The 14,828-nt window shown below is 59.1% G+C and overlaps 2 protein-coding genes across 2 annotated transcripts in view; one reads left to right on the top strand and one right to left on the bottom strand.

Annotated features, from left to right (window-relative positions):
- SLC5A10 (solute carrier family 5 member 10) overlaps nucleotides 1–14,828 on the bottom strand; it is a 69,390-nt gene that overhangs the window by 32,217 nt on the left and 22,345 nt on the right. The window contains exon 9 of the mRNA XM_008010591.3: nucleotides 12,848–12,983. Within this exon, the coding sequence (XP_008008782.3) occupies nucleotides 12,848–12,983 (136 nt within the window). The remainder of the gene's footprint in view (nucleotides 1–12,847; nucleotides 12,984–14,828) is intronic.
- The window catches only part of FAM83G (family with sequence similarity 83 member G), a 34,350-nt gene that overhangs the window by 14,432 nt on the left and 5,090 nt on the right, over nucleotides 1–14,828 (top strand). The window contains exons 3-5 of the mRNA XM_008010589.3: nucleotides 1,995–2,162; nucleotides 10,154–10,278; nucleotides 10,987–12,253. Coding sequence (XP_008008780.3) covers nucleotides 1,995–2,162; nucleotides 10,154–10,278; nucleotides 10,987–12,253 — 1,560 coding nt within the window. The remainder of the gene's footprint in view (nucleotides 1–1,994; nucleotides 2,163–10,153; nucleotides 10,279–10,986; nucleotides 12,254–14,828) is intronic.

The following is a 14,828-nucleotide window of genomic DNA, read 5'->3' as shown; positions in this document are numbered from 1 at the left end:
CTGGGAGATCCCAGACAGGGAGGACCCTGCTACCATCACACACCCCTGCCCAGTGTCTCATCACCCTTGACTGGTGGCTCAATCCAGGGTCATGGTGACCAGCTCGCATTGTGTCTCCTCTGCCCTCTCATCCGCCCCCTCTCCAAGCAGTCTCTGGCCTTCCTTGAACATCTCCTGGGTCAGGGAGTGAGCTCCCTCTCAAGATCCCTGTCTAACCTGGGGCAGCCCTGGGGGCAGCAAGTTCTTCCCATCTGGTGCCAACTCTGCCTCCCCTGCCAGTCGTAGACCCTGTATCAACCAGCTACTCCCTCTGCCTCAAAACAGCCCTTCAGAAACAGAGAGATAGGGAGCAGTCATCTCCGCAGAGGACAGAGAGAACCCTAGGCCTGGGAGTTCTGTGAGTCTCAGCTGGTCACACACCTCCGCTTCTGAGCCCCCACTGTCTGGGGGGGGACCACTGTCTCGCAGGCCCTCCGAGACTAAACATCCAAGGCAATGGGCTGGAGATCAACCCTGACCTGACTCGGAGGTGGGTCCAGGCCCTGGCCCAACTTGCTTTGTGACATCCAACAAGCCTTACGACCTCATTGAGCCTCAGTTTACCTGGCTGCATGCTGGGCTGTCACCACCATGGTGCCTGTGAGAGGCTGCAGGAGTCAGACTGACAAGACCCCCTGTAAACGGTAACGTGCGGGGTGACTGTGGGAGAAAGGCAGCAAACAGGCGTCACCAAGCCCCCCTCCGCACCGCCCCCAGTCAGGCTCTTTGCAGGTGCTGCGGTATTCAGGTGTGCTCAGGTCTCCTGAGAGATGGAGCCTGATGTAGTGATGAGAAAACTGGGTCCAGAGAAGCCAGGTGTCTTGCACAGGGTCACACAGTGAGTCTGAGGCAGGGCAGGTATGGAGCCCTCCCCTCTGCTGGAGTTTGGGCTTTGGTGCCAGATGAACGATGGGTGTCAGCAGGGGCCTGAGGCCCAGGAGGAGCCCAGATGGGCCTGCAGGGGCCAGCCTGGTGAGCTCACTGTGGGGCGTGCACACACATCCCCAGCAGGCTCCAGACTGCCTCCATCACCCTGAATCTCCGCATCCCAGCAAGGCAGACTTCTGTTCCCTGGCAAACCTGGGTAGTCTGTAGCCTGACTCTGTCCCCAGCTTGCTGTGTGACCCAGGGCAGGTCCCTCGCCTCTTCTCCAGGGGATCCTCAGACCTAGGACAGGGATGGTGGTGCCAGCCTCGGAGGGTGGGAGGGGTGGGGCCGCCGAAAAGCGGGACATATGTCTGCATCAGCAGTGTGGACGGCTGTGGCCAGGCACAGGCCCTGGCCTGACTCCCTCTTCTTGCTGCCTAGGGACAGGGAGGGGACTAGGTGTGAGAGAGGCCTGACAGTCACTGAGCCCCACTGGGGCCGGGCCCATATCACCTCATCCTGTCCTCAGGTGTCCTGCTCCACCTCACACCTTCACCCACCAGGATCCCTGCCCTGTTGGTGGTGCTTGGCTGGGCTGGGGGTAGGTAGGTATACCCTGACCACTGAGGCCCCACCCTGAGCCAGGTCCAGCAGATCACTTGCTGTGGGGACAGATATTGTCAGCTGACAGGAAGAGCACCTGGGTTTAGGCACTGGCCAAAGTCCACACCAGCCCAGGAATGCAGGGGAGGCCCCAGGGAGCCGCCACGCCAGCTCCTGCCCTTCCAGTCATTGACACATCATGTTCATCTCAGCATCCCCAGGTATTACAAGGAGGGCAGAGTATAGCCGGCCCTGGCCTGGGAATGCACCGACACAGGGCCCCCGGGCTAGGCCCAGAACTGGGACTGCAACTAGAACTTCAGGGCAAGAGAGGCCCCTGGTCCTGGGCCTGAGGCTCCAGGAGTGGGGCCAGAGTGGGCACCCATGAGAGGCTGGTGGCACGGGAGGGCTGTGCATTCTGCCAGGGCACCCTATCCCCACTGCTGCACCGTCTGACAGGCCCCAGTCTCTCTTCTTGCTCCCAGGTGATAGCTGTGGTCATGGACATGTTCACCGACGTGGATATCTTCAAGGACCTGCTGGACGCCGGCTTCAAGAGGAAAGTGGCCGTGTACATCATTGTGGATGAGAGTAACGTCAAGTACTTCCTGCACATGTGTGAGCGGGCCCGAATGCACCTGGGACACCTCAAGGTGAGCACGCTCCTCACTTGCCTGGGTGACTGGAGGGCAGGGGTCATTCAGTCTGTCAACAGACACTTGAAGTACCTGCCTGCCCAGGACGGAGTCCTGTGCCAAGCACTGAGAGTCCAGTAATTCTAGAGCCTTCTGCCAAGCAGTCACCTAGCCTCTGCTTGGATTCCCTGAGGGACAGGATACTCACTACCTCCAACATGGCAGAGATAAGATATGCATTGATGAGGTGCTTGCTGACCAGGTGCTGGAGCTCATGCCAAGTGCTGCATCATGTTATTTCAGAGCAGCCCATGCCACATCGGTTATCTGTTTGCTTGCATACCTCTGGTGATAGTGTTCTCACTCCTTCCTCAGGTAGCTCGTGGCCTTTCTGGAGAGCTTCAACTCCCAGAAAGAGCTTCAACTCCCAAGTCCTTTCTTGGGTTGAGCCAACATCTGTCTCCTTAGAATGCTCATTTACTTGTTTTAGGATCTGACTCAGACGGAGGAAGCTCCCTGAGGCGGAAGTCAGGGAAAGCTTCCTCGATGGCTGCACAGTTGAAGTGAATTTGAGGCACAAGAGCAGAGGAGAAAGAACCTTTGGGGTGGGGGAAACCACGGAACAGAAGTGGATCAGAGAAGGCTGCCGAGGGGGTCAGGGTGGGCTGTGGTTCTCAGCACTGCTTTGCTGTGTGTCCTTGGGCATGTCACCTCCCTTCTCTGGGCTACAGGATCTTATTGGTCCAACGCTCTTCTGCCCAGACACCCTGGCATTTGGTGTCTGGAGCGCTCCTTCTGCCAGCCATTGCTTGGCACCTGCTGTGTGCAGAGCTCTTCCCTGAGAGCACATCAGCATGCGTGATGACGGTGAATACTTCTTTTGCATTGACCGTGCGCCAGGCCCTGTCACAGGCACTTTGCATTGGTTAATTTAATCTCACAGCATCCTAGTGGGATAGGGAGTTGTTCCCATTTTGCAGATGAGGGAATAGAGCCACATACCCCGTGTCACTGCTAGTAAGTTAAAGATAGTGGGGTAGGGGCCAGCACCAGACCCTTGGGCTCAGCACCAGCGTCTGACAGGTCAGAATTCTGCAGGTTTCAGGCTTGTGGTCCTAGGAAAAGGGGCACCACCAGTCTGGTTAACAAGGGGCCGGGCTCCAGGACTGTAATTTGTCAGCATTTGTCAAGCGCGCCCACCCCCCCCTCCAACCCCAACGCCTCTGGCTGAGTCCTTTCAAGTGGTTGTGAGCACTCCGTGGTGAGTCTCTAGCTCTTGGGACATTTTTAATGTGGTGTCCCTGGTGGGTTGGCCCCAAGCTCCACGCCCACCTCACTCCCCGCCGCGTAATTAGCGCAGGGAATTGATTCCGGTGGCAGACAGCTCATGCCAGAGGGAGCCACAGTGTGGAAAGGCCACTTTGGAAACCTGACTGCAGAAGGCCTGGCCCTGCCCGATGCCCAGGAAGAGACCCCAGTGGGGCCCCACCAGCACCGTGCCCCTGCCCCAGGCCCAGCGAGTGCTTTGCTCTTCCCCCAGTGTGCAGACGCAGGCAGGGAGCAAGCCTATCGGTTTGGAGCAGGGACCCTAACCTGGGACCAGCTGCTCCAGAGACCTCGCCTTCCACCCAGTGCCCCCAGGCCCCTTCTCAGCAGAGAAGCCTTGGCTGCTCCTCTGCTTGCAGAGTTCTGAGTTTCCAGGAAGTCGGAGGCAATGGGACAGGTGGGGGGCCTGGAGTGCCTAGGACTGAAGGGGCCTTGAGGTCATTCAGATGAGGCTCCCACAACATAAATGGGAAACTGAGGTCCGAGGGAGGCCATGCCTTGCCCAAAGCCATTCCCAACAATTTAGGGGTGGCGCCTAAAAGCCAGTAGTGAGAAATCAGCTCTGATAAGGAGGATGCAGATCCCTGGTACTCAAGCAGCAAATAATAAACAATAACTGCAAATAATAATGTAGAGCATCAAAGGATGAACTTGATCCCTCATATTAATTTCTCTCATCCTTTTTATTGGCTCAGCCAGTCTTCTAGGACTCCCACCCCACTCATTCACACCAACTGCTCAACTATCAATAAACCTAGGAGTGGCTGTCCCACTATGGGCAGGGGAGGTAATCACTGGCTTCCGTTATAAAATCAAAGCCAACTGCCAGCGCAGCCTGCCCTGGTGCTGCCCGCACGGCTCACTGGCCATTAACCTGCCATGGGACCTGGGCGTGTGGTTCTACCTCTTGGGCCTCGAGTGCCCCATGGCCATAGTGATACCTCACGGGGTGTGAGGGTGAAATGAAAGGAGATGGTGGTTGTAGAGTGCTCTGTGTGCTGAGGAAAGTTATACAGCTGCTGGCAAGAACCATACATTCTAAACCCCAGGCCCTGGACTGGGGCAGGGGCTTGGGTATGAGGCCTGGCCTGTCCCACCCCCAGCCCTTCCACTGGCTGTGACCAGCCAGGCAGGGGAGGGCAGCTGGCACTGCAGGTCCGTGGCCCAGCCTGCCCTGCTCAGCCATCTCGCTTCCCCAGAGAAGGTGGCAGGGTCTGTAGGGTGACGTATCCAGGAGCTAGACACCTCCATGGGAAAGTGTGCCCTGGCTTCCTCATTCTCGCCTCTGAGCTTGCCCTTCCACAGCCCTGGGCGGGTGGCCAGAGGCCCTGAGAGCCCAGCCCAGTCTAGTGTCACCCTGTCGGAGGGCCTGCCTTCCCCACCTACCTCCCTCGCCTCGGGCTAGCTGGGCCCAGACCTGTCCCAGGAGCACTTCCTTTGCCGATAATCCCTGGGCCTGTCCTCAGCTGCCGCCACCCCTGCCCAGCTCTGCACCAACCTGCCCCAGCTCCTTCGGGCCCAGGGTACAGGTTTTCTGGTAGGGTCATCCTTATGACCTTGGAGTGTCAGGTGCCAGTTTGGGGGTGATAGCAGGAACCAGTCCTGAGCCCCAGCTGTGCCACTTGCATGGTAACCTTGGGCAGAGTCACTGAATCTTTCTAGGCCTCCATTGTCTTGTCTGCAAAATGGGGATATGGTCATTTATTTGTCAGGGCTGCCGTGAAGAGCGAAGGAGGCCATTTGTGTGGTGGGCCTTCAGTCATGAGCTGCCTTCCCATCCTGTCTTTGGCTGGGGACAGGCACAGCCCCGCCATGAGACGCAGCTCTGGTCTGAGTGCCGAGCGGCTTTCTTTCCCTCTGCGCCAGGGTCTGGCCGTGGTTCACCCTGACTCAGCTCCTTCCTCCTGAGCTTGGAGCCCACACCAACACACTCTCGAAGCTCTGCCCTGTTGCTTGGGCTGAGCCCACTCCTGGTCCCCAGGTGAGGCGGGAGCAGTGTGCACCAGCGTCTCCCTAAGTGTGGGGCTCCCAGCCATTCCTGAGCACCTCAGCCAGTCACCCTGGCCAGCCCCTGATGACCTTCCAGGTGGGAGTACGGAAATGATTACCCCAAATGACAAATGGGGAGCAGGCCTTGGGAAGAGGGCCAGACCTTTCACTGCCACCCCCTAGGGTCACAGGACCAGGCCGCATGACTTGGCTGCTTTTGGGGGTGATACTGGGTGTGGGGCGATGCTCCCGGGCTAACAGGAGACAGGCTGGGCCTGAGGCTCCCAGCTTAGGACAGACAGGAGCCATGAGATGCCTGGGCCATCTGAAAAGCTAGTTGGCTTCGTACAGCCAAACTGGAAAAACTAGCAGCCCCTGGGCAAAGGCCAGACTGTTTCCCATTTCTGGTGAACAAAGAAACATCGGCTGGATGGCCATGGGAAGGCACGCGGTGAGGATGTGAGGATCACCGCCGCTCAGGTCGCACGCTGGACACGCCTGACGCAGCTCTTACGCTCTTGCTGTCTCTACTTGGGCCTGGGTCTGTGATGGATTCAGGGTATAAGGCAGGGGTTCTCGAACGGGGGGATTCACTCTGCCGAGGAATATTTGGCATTTTTAACTGTCACACCTAAGGGGTACTACCAGCATTGAGTGGCCAAGGATGTTGTTAAACATCCTACACTGCTGGGGACAGGTCCCACACAAAAGGGGACATGTATCAGTTGCGCAGAGGCTGAGCAGCCCTGGCCTAGGGGAGAGAGGAGCCCCTCAGACCAGGGCCTTGGAGCTAGGCTGGCCCTGCCCCTTCATGCCGTCACATACTTTGGGCCAAATGTGGTTCACAAAGGGCCCACCACCCCAACTTCACAACAGCCTGGAGAAGGCCAGGGTGAGTGTTGACCGCCCTTCCCCACCCTCCACAGAGAGCGAGACAGGCCCTGTAGAGGAGTGCGGAGGCTGCTGGGGGCCAGCACCTCAGGCAGCCAGGCTCCCGCCGCCATGTTGGGCTCTGTTCCTTGCATTACTCACACTAGGCCTGGCCTGGCCTGGCCTCAATGTTCCCAGCTCAGACCTGGTCAGGATGCATCTCTGGGCCTCCCCACTCCTCTGCTGGGCCAGGAGATGCCGACAGGGCCCTGAGGAGGTGGGTGATGTAGAAACCCTGTCCTCAGTCCCAGCCCAGCCCAGGGCTACTGGGAGACAGTGGGCAGGTCACTTCCCTTCCCTGAGCCCACCAACCACCCACTCCATATGGCTGACAGTCTTGGCCTCCCTGGGGAGTCTGTGCCTTCCTGAATGTTTTGTGGTCCTCTGTGTTGGTCCCCCACAGCCCACTGTGCCACTTCCAGTTCATGGGGCACCCATTGGGAGCCGGATACTTTCCCTGGGTGGGCCCCGCCTATACTGTGGCTCTATTCAGTCCTCACAGCAGCCTTGCAGCACAAGGATGAGTAGGCCCTTTCATAGATGAGAAAACTGAGGCGTGGAAAGAGAGGCCTTGGTTGGCGTCCGTTTGATGCTAGGACTGGAGCCTGTTTGACTGGAGCTCAGGAATGCCTAGACCCTAGACCCACTCTGCTCCGGGGACACCTGGGCTCAGCCCCCTCTGCGTCCCACCAGCGGGTTTGGTACAGTTGGATCACGAGTCCTTTAAGCACATGTGGCCTAGAGGCCTGCGGGGATTGGGGGCAGGGTGTGTAGTTTGCCCCAGCCCTGGAGTCCCCACCTTGCCACCCTCTGAGAGCAGATGAAGCACCGCCCGGCCATCCTCTCCTGCCCTGACTCGCCCTTGACGTCCTCTCTTACGTATGAGGAAACTGAGGTCCCAGAGGGTCCAAAGACTTGCCCAGGGCACCCCTCTTGGGTCAGCCCCGGCGTCCCTCCACCCATTTGCTGTCCTCTGCCGGGGGTGTCCCAGGAGCTCAGAGACAATACGGCTTTGTGGGATCCTCCACCTCTGCACACGCGAGCCCAGAGTCTTGAGACGTTACCTCATCCAGGCCAGGCCCCGTGGGGTGGGGCCCATCCAGGCACAAGCGGGGGAGCAGGTCACGAGGCAGGAGGTGGGGGGCCCTGCTGCAGGCCCCCACCTGCTGCTGAGCCCCAGGTAGAACGGGCCTAAGAGTTGGAGGCCCGCCCTGCTGTGTGCTAAGGGAGACTAAGGCCCAGCAAGGGCCCGAGACTTGCTTCGAGTCACACAGCGAGTCAGCGGCCCAGCCAAGGTCTGCAGCTCACATAGAGTCTGAGTCACTCTGAGATGGAAGTGGTGACTTTCCGAGCCCTCATCAGGACAAGGTTTGGGATGGGTGGGGACAGACACTGTCCAGAGGGGTCCTGATGCTGGTGGCCGATTTTCCAGGCTAAGGAGGGGCCTGTGGCTGGGCCAGGAGCCCACAGGAGGCGATGGAGCTGGGCTTGGTTGGGCTCAGTGACAGGGAAGGCCTTGTACCACCTCCAGGATCTTTGTCTGACTTCTCAACCCTGAGCGTGCTCCGTGTTGGGTACAAAGTCACGAGTGCTAATTGTCCTGGGCTGTGGCCAGCTTCCTGCTGAGCTGGCTGTGTGCAGACCTGCAGCCTGCGGGGCGGGGGGGCGGCCGGCGAGGGCGGCCCAGAGCGGAGCTTATCTGCCTTCTGCGCTGGGCCCTATGACAAGGTGATCGTTTATCCCACGGGTGGGCATCAGACAGGGACTCACCCATGGCCCACACCTGCCCGCCTCTGGTTGCTGGCCTGGGGCCACCGCAGCCCCAGGGGTCTGGGACACGGAAAGGACTGGCGGGGCAGGAGGCTGGATGGCATGGCAGGCGGCTCTGCTCTCTCAGGTTTCCCTCCTCTCCCATAGCATTTGCTTCACACACCCACTCCCTGATGCCAGAACTGCTCCTGAGATGCACACCCAACCCCATCGCTTTTGCTCTAAATCCTCCCATGGCTCCCTGTTGGCCCCAGAGCCAAGCTCAGGCCCTTAAGAAGGTGCAGGGTCTTTTACCAGGAGCCCGCCCCTGCTCGCTCTGCAGGCTCCGTTACCCACCCCTCCTCCCCTGAGGTGCTCTTGTATAAAGGCCTCCTATGCCTGGCCTTTGAGTCCCTTCCCTGGAATGCTTCCCCACCTCCCCCTGTGACCCGTGTCATCCTTTCCTGGGAGCCTCCCGGCCAGCCCTTCACACTTCGGGCTACTCCTCTGCAATCCTGGGCATTCAGCTCGTTTTCGTTTACCCCGCTGCCTCCCCTTCACCTCCGGGGGGGATCCTCATCACAGGCATCTCTGTCTGCAGCTGGGGGCCTCGGCAGGGGTTGATGACTGCGTGAATGAGTGGGGTGAATAAGCTGGGGCCAGTGAGTGGGTGAGGGGACAGACCAGTAAGTCACAGCTCAGCCTGACTAAGAACATGTCATAGCCGAGAGCCAGAAGCCGGCATAGAGCTCCTCGGGAGGGAGTGAGACTCCCATCACAGGAGGCATGCAGGCAGACCAGTCAGGAATCCCTGGAGTTGGTGTTAAAACTGAGATTCCCCGCCTGACCGCAGGTCTCCTGAGACAGACCCTCAGGGCACCCAGGAGCATTTCTTACAAACTGCCCTGGACACGGGCCAGATGAGCCCCAGATCCCCTTTACGCCTGAGATTCTACTTCGGGATGCCCTTGGCCATCGTCGACACCTGGGTTTCATCCAGGCTCGCCCTGCCCTTCCTGGGGTCTGCTGTGCCCAGCACCAGCCTTTACCATGTGCTCCTCCCTCACAGCAGGCCCTGCTACCAGGGGAAGGGAAGTGAGCACCTGGAACTTGCAACACACAGGCCCTTGGCAGCTCCAGAGACTCCACACTGGGACAGAGGGCCCTTGTGTGGCCAGGGTCCAGGAAAAGGCTGGTGACAACCTGGCCTTGGAGCTGAGGCAGTTGAGGGACCTGCTGTGCTCCTAATGCCCAACGAACCCTCTTCTCCTTGGGTCGCATCTCCCTTTGCCACAATCTCTTGGGGGCCTTCCTGGTCTGCTCCTGGGCCAAACCGTGTAAGCCGGCACCGAATTGAATCTCTGACCATGTACAGGACCTGGCCTGGGTGCTGGGTGGTGTCCTGGCCATGGGGAAGGAGAAAGGTTTGCTGTGAGTCCTGCCCTCAGAGCAGAGCCCAGCAGAGACTGGGGTGTTGAGAAGCACAGGGGAGCGGCCTGGTAGGGCCACGCACCCTGGAGGGCCACAGACTTATTGGAGTGTAAGGCCCAGATTCCGAAGGACAGGCCCCCTTCCTGCCCTCCTCTGGCTGCATCACCCCCTAGCCATCCATGAGACACTTCTAAAACGTGCACATCACCCTCCCGCTCAGGACCCCACCATAGCATCCACTACCCATGGCAGCATTTCCCAAACTGACTGGCTGTGTAAGCCTTTTCCTGCCTGATGCTGCTCTTCAGACACCTTTGGGGCCAAAGCTCAGACCATCTAATCCCATCCCCCGTTTTGTACCAGTGCCTGCCCCCTCTGCAGCTTCACGGCTCAGCAACTCCCTCCTTACCCCGGGCCCTGCAGTCTCAGACATACCAGCTCCTTCCTCCAGTCCTTATAGCCTCTTCCTTCCCCTCCTGACTACCCCAAAGTCCCCTTTGAGCCCTGGGCAGCTGCCGTCCTCCCCTCGCCCTGTGTGGTCAGGGCTGAAGTCGTGTAATTCTGTCTCTTGGTTCCCAACACAGAATCTCAGAGTGCGGAGCAGCGGGGGAACCGAGTTCTTCACGCGGTCGGCAACCAAGTTCAAGGGTGCCCTGGCCCAGAAGTTCATGTTTGTGGATGGAGACCGGGCAGTGTGCGGCTCCTACAGGTGACTCTCCAGCTTTCAGGGAAGTTGTGGGAGAGGTACCTCTGGTTCCCAACTGGCTTCTGTCCTTAATGCTAACTTACGACACCCTGGTTATTCCAGTTCATTGATCCCAAGGCTGCTGAGGTGTGCGCAGGGCTGGAGCACACCTGCCTGCTTGTCTGTCTCTGGAGGCAAGCAGAGAAGGGCTTTGTCTGAGGACACCGTTGTTCCAGCTTGGAGATGTCATGGGCCTGGAGGTGGGGTGTGGCCAGGCCGTGCCTCCGCAAGCCTATGGGGGTCACTCTGGGAGCTGTCCTCAGGGATGGGGCCAGCTCTGTGGGCACCACCACATGCGGCATGGGGTGGGCACTGCCCATGGTTACATGGGGGTTGGTGGCAGCATAGACACATGGCAGCAGTGGCCACCATGTGCGGCACCCCCCACGGTGTCCAGGGCCTTCCTGAGCTGCTTAGTGAATCCTGTACCAGCCTGAGAGAAGCACAGTGCCGTGCCATTTGCAGAGGTGGGAACAGGTTTGGTGCGACCAACTTGCTTGACATCCCAGACTCAGTCTGACCCCACAGCATGCACCTGCTCTCTGCCCCCATTCACTTCTCGATCCCAGGGCCCTGTGGCCACAGTCTGAGGCTCAGCAGCTACGGGTGCACAGGGGCTGCTGGGGGAAGCAGGGTCGTGTGCCTGACCAGCGCCCCCTCCCTCTGTTGCAGCTTCACGTGGTCGGCCGCGCGGACGGACCGGAATGTGATCTCCGTGCTGTCTGGCCAGGTGGTGGAGATGTTCGACCGGCAGTTCCAGGAGCTGTACCTCATGTCACACAGTGTGAGCCTCAAGGGCATCCCTATGGAGAAGGAGCCGGAGCCAGAGCCTATCGTGCTGCCCTCTGTGGTCCCCCTGGTGCCCGCGGGCTCTGTGGCCAAGAAGCTCGTCAACCCCAAGTATGCGCTGGTCAAGGCCAAGAGCGTCGATGAGATTGCCAAGATCTCCTCTGAGAAGCAGGAGGCCAAGAAGCCCCTGGGGCTGAAGGGCCCAGCGCTGGCCGAGCATCCAGGGGACATCCCCGAGCTGCTGCCACCCATCCACCCAGGACTGCTCCACCTGGAGAGGGCCAACATGTTTGAGTACCTGCCCACGTGGGTGGAGCCAGACCCGGAGCCTGGCAGCGACATCCTGGGCTACATCAATATCATCGACCCCAACATCTGGAACCCCCAGCCCAGCCAGATGAACCGCATCAAGATCCGTGACACCTCCCAGGCCAGCGCCCAGCACCAGCTGTGGAAGCAGAGCCAGGACAGCAGGCCCCGTCCAGAACCTTGCCCTCCCCTAGAACCCAGTGCCCCCCAGGACGGCGTCCCAGCTGAGAATGGCCTCCCCCAGGGGGACCCTGAGCCACTGCCCCCTGTGCCCAAGCCCCGGACAGTCCTTGTGGCAGATGTACTAGCCCAGGACAGCAGTGGTACTGGCTGGGCCCTGGAGCTCCCCAAAGAGGAGGCTCCCCAGAATGGGACAGACCATAGGTTACCCAGGATGGCAGGCCCAGGCCACGCCCCACTCCAGGGGCAGCTATCTGTGACCCAGGATGACCCCGACAGACTTGGGGTGGGGCTCCCCAATGGGCTGGATGGGGCGGAAGAAGAAGATGATGACGACTACATAACCCTCAGTGACCAAGACAGCCACTCAGGCAGCTCCAGCCGTGGGCCTGGCCCCAGACGGCCCTCAGTGGCCTCCTCTGTGTCAGAGGAGTACTATGAGGTGAGAGAGCACTCAGTCCCTCTCCGGAGGCGCCACTCAGAGCAAGTGGCCAACGGGCCAACCCCACCACCGCGCCGGCAGCTGAGTGCCCCCCATATAACCCGAGGGACCTTTGCTGGACCCCAGGGTGGCTCCCCGTGGGCCCAGAGTCGGGGGAGAGAAGAAGCAGATGTGTCGAGGAGGATGCAGGCCCAGCGCTCCCCAGACAAAGAGGCACAGGTGAGTCAGGGTCCCTGCACCCCAGGGGACATGAGTCCCTCCCTGCCAGCCATCCAAGAACCCGAGCTGCTGTCTTCTGAGCTGCCGTGTCCCTGACTTTGATGACTTCAATTCCCTTGTTACAGATGGGGAAACTGATGAACAGGCAGGGGTGGGAACCATCTAGGGCCGTATGGAAGGCCATCATTAATACTGGGGACTCTTGGTCCCAGAGTCCTGAAAAGGCAACCTAAGGAAATGCACGTTTCCCCACCCATACGTCTCCAATGCCTGTAGTTAGAGGATCTTGATGGCACCTTCCAGGTGGGTGACACAGTCCCTAGTTTGCAGATGAGGAAACGGCGGGGCACAGGGACATTCGTTTACAGCCTCGAGGTCATGCATCAGTAAGTGATACCTGTCCAGACCTTGTACCAAGCCACATCCATGTTAATCCCTTTGATTGTGGCCCTGAGGACCACTCTTCCCCACTCCCCAGGTTGGGGAACAGTTCACATCTATCCTTTGCTTCTCCTCCTGGTGACCTTTGCAGGACAAGGTCTCAGAACCCTGGGTGCCCTGCAGCCTGGGCTCAGTGCCCGGAGCCCGTCCTACCTGGGAACAGTGCGCGGCTAATCATGCCCGGCATGATGATCAGGCCCATGGGGAGCATCTTGAGGTAGCTGGCCAGGATGGAGCCCGCCTTGGCGTGGTTCAGGTCCCTGGCTGACAGTGACCGCTGCACGATGACCTGGGGGTGGAGTGCGAGACGGAGTGAGTCCAAGCCTGAGGGACGCTTGTGTCAGGATTGGTCCTTGATGAGCCTCAGGGAGTGGGCATGAGGCACGATGATGTCCCATTAGCCCCCGACCCGCCCAGAACAGCCATACTCAAAGCCCCAATACTGTCAGCAACCAACCAGGAGAGCTCACTTCAGCAGGCCAAGCAGCGAGAGCCGAGGTACACTCATTCCCAGGGACTCAGTCCCCTGACCTGCCAATAGGGGAGGTGTGGATCCTGCCCAGCCCACCACCCCTGGCAATTGTCAGGGCTGGAGGAGACCCTGGGTGGGGTGGTATGGGGACACACACCCCTACCCTCATCTCCTGGACCCTCATGATAGCAGCTGGCACATTCATGATGCCAGGAGCAGACATTGGCACCAACTGTATTTGCATGGCTGGCAGAGTTCAGGTGCTTTAAGACCTGGGGTTAACTTGCAGTTCAGTAGCAGAGGGAGGCTAGAAGCTACCCGAGGGCATCGGCCCTTCTGGGCGCCTTCGGCAAATCCTAACCAGGCCTTTCCAGATTTGCAGAATGGGAGGAGGGAGCAGTAATGTGGGCCCATAATGTCTGAGATCCCTCCCAGCACTGATATTATGATTCTACCTCAAAAGAGTTACTTTTTAAACAGCTTTATTGAGGTATTCACAGACTGTATAATTCCCCCAGTCACAGTGTACACTCCCATGGTTTTTAGTATGTTCACAAAGCTGTATGACCTATGACTCTGAAACGTAAGTATTTTTCCTTTGCAGTTCCACAGTTTAAGTCACCACCTGCGACGGCAGCAGGAAGCCTCCGTGATTTTAACTTACTTTCCAAGCTTGCTAGTTTAACGGATAGCTCCCAGCATTTACCCCTAAGCTGTGGATGTCACGGAAACATGAATTACAGAGGCTAGGAGTGTCTGCGGGCTGCAGCCTCCGAACGCAGGGCAAGCTGCTGTCCTTCCTGCTTCTCTGCCAGCTTTCTGTGACTTGGGAGAAATCCTTGCCTCAGACTGGGCCTCAGCTGTCCCATCTGGACAATGAGAGAGTTAGATGCTGGTTCTGTCTAGGTGCTTGGGAGAGAAGCATTTCCCTAAGACCCTGCATGTCATTCTGCCATTGATGGGATATTTGCCTCTATATTTCCATCTGTACTTACGGCAGCTGACCCTGGGACAGGTGCTGTCACCCCAGGTAGAGAAGCTGAGGCTCAGAGTTCCCATAAGCTGTGAGGCCTGCCAGTCCCCCTGAATAGGGCAGGGGCTTTCCCCACCCCTGACTGTCAGATAGCAAGGCTGGCCCCCCCACTCAGATGTCAGCAGGCCACTGCTTACCCCCACCTCCCAGCGCTGGTGCCCAGTCCCAGCCAGACCCTCTTCCCTGAGGAAGCTCTCACTCCCTGAGTGGCCATTTCACTTTGGACTCCTCGTCTGCAAAATGAGGAGAGTTGTTGCAACGACTTAAGTGAGGCTGCTAGTGTAGCCGGCCAAGCCTGTCCCTGGCTCCTCAAGGGCCTCCGCTGAATGTGAGTTCCCTTTCTCAGTGAGTAAGTTTTGGGGTGTGGCCATTGGAGTCAGCACGCTGCCCACGAAAGCTGTGGCTGCTGTTATGACTGAGGCGGCTGCTGCTGACTAAGGGAGGGCACCCGGCCTGGAGCTGCAGCATCAGCAGGTGACAGAGTTGGCAGGACCCTGGGAGGCCTTCTGGTCTGTGCACCGCCCTGTTTCACAGACAGGGACACCAAGGCCCAGGGAGGGGCAGGGGCAGAGCCCAGATGGGAGCCCAGACCAAGGCTCTGTCCACTGGACCCTCTGCCTCTTTGTTAC

Source organism: Chlorocebus sabaeus, chromosome 16, assembly GCF_047675955.1.
Source record: "Chlorocebus sabaeus isolate Y175 chromosome 16, mChlSab1.0.hap1, whole genome shotgun sequence".
Taxonomy (NCBI): domain Eukaryota; kingdom Metazoa; phylum Chordata; class Mammalia; order Primates; family Cercopithecidae; genus Chlorocebus; species Chlorocebus sabaeus.
This window is presented reverse-complemented; position numbering and strand designations above follow the sequence as displayed.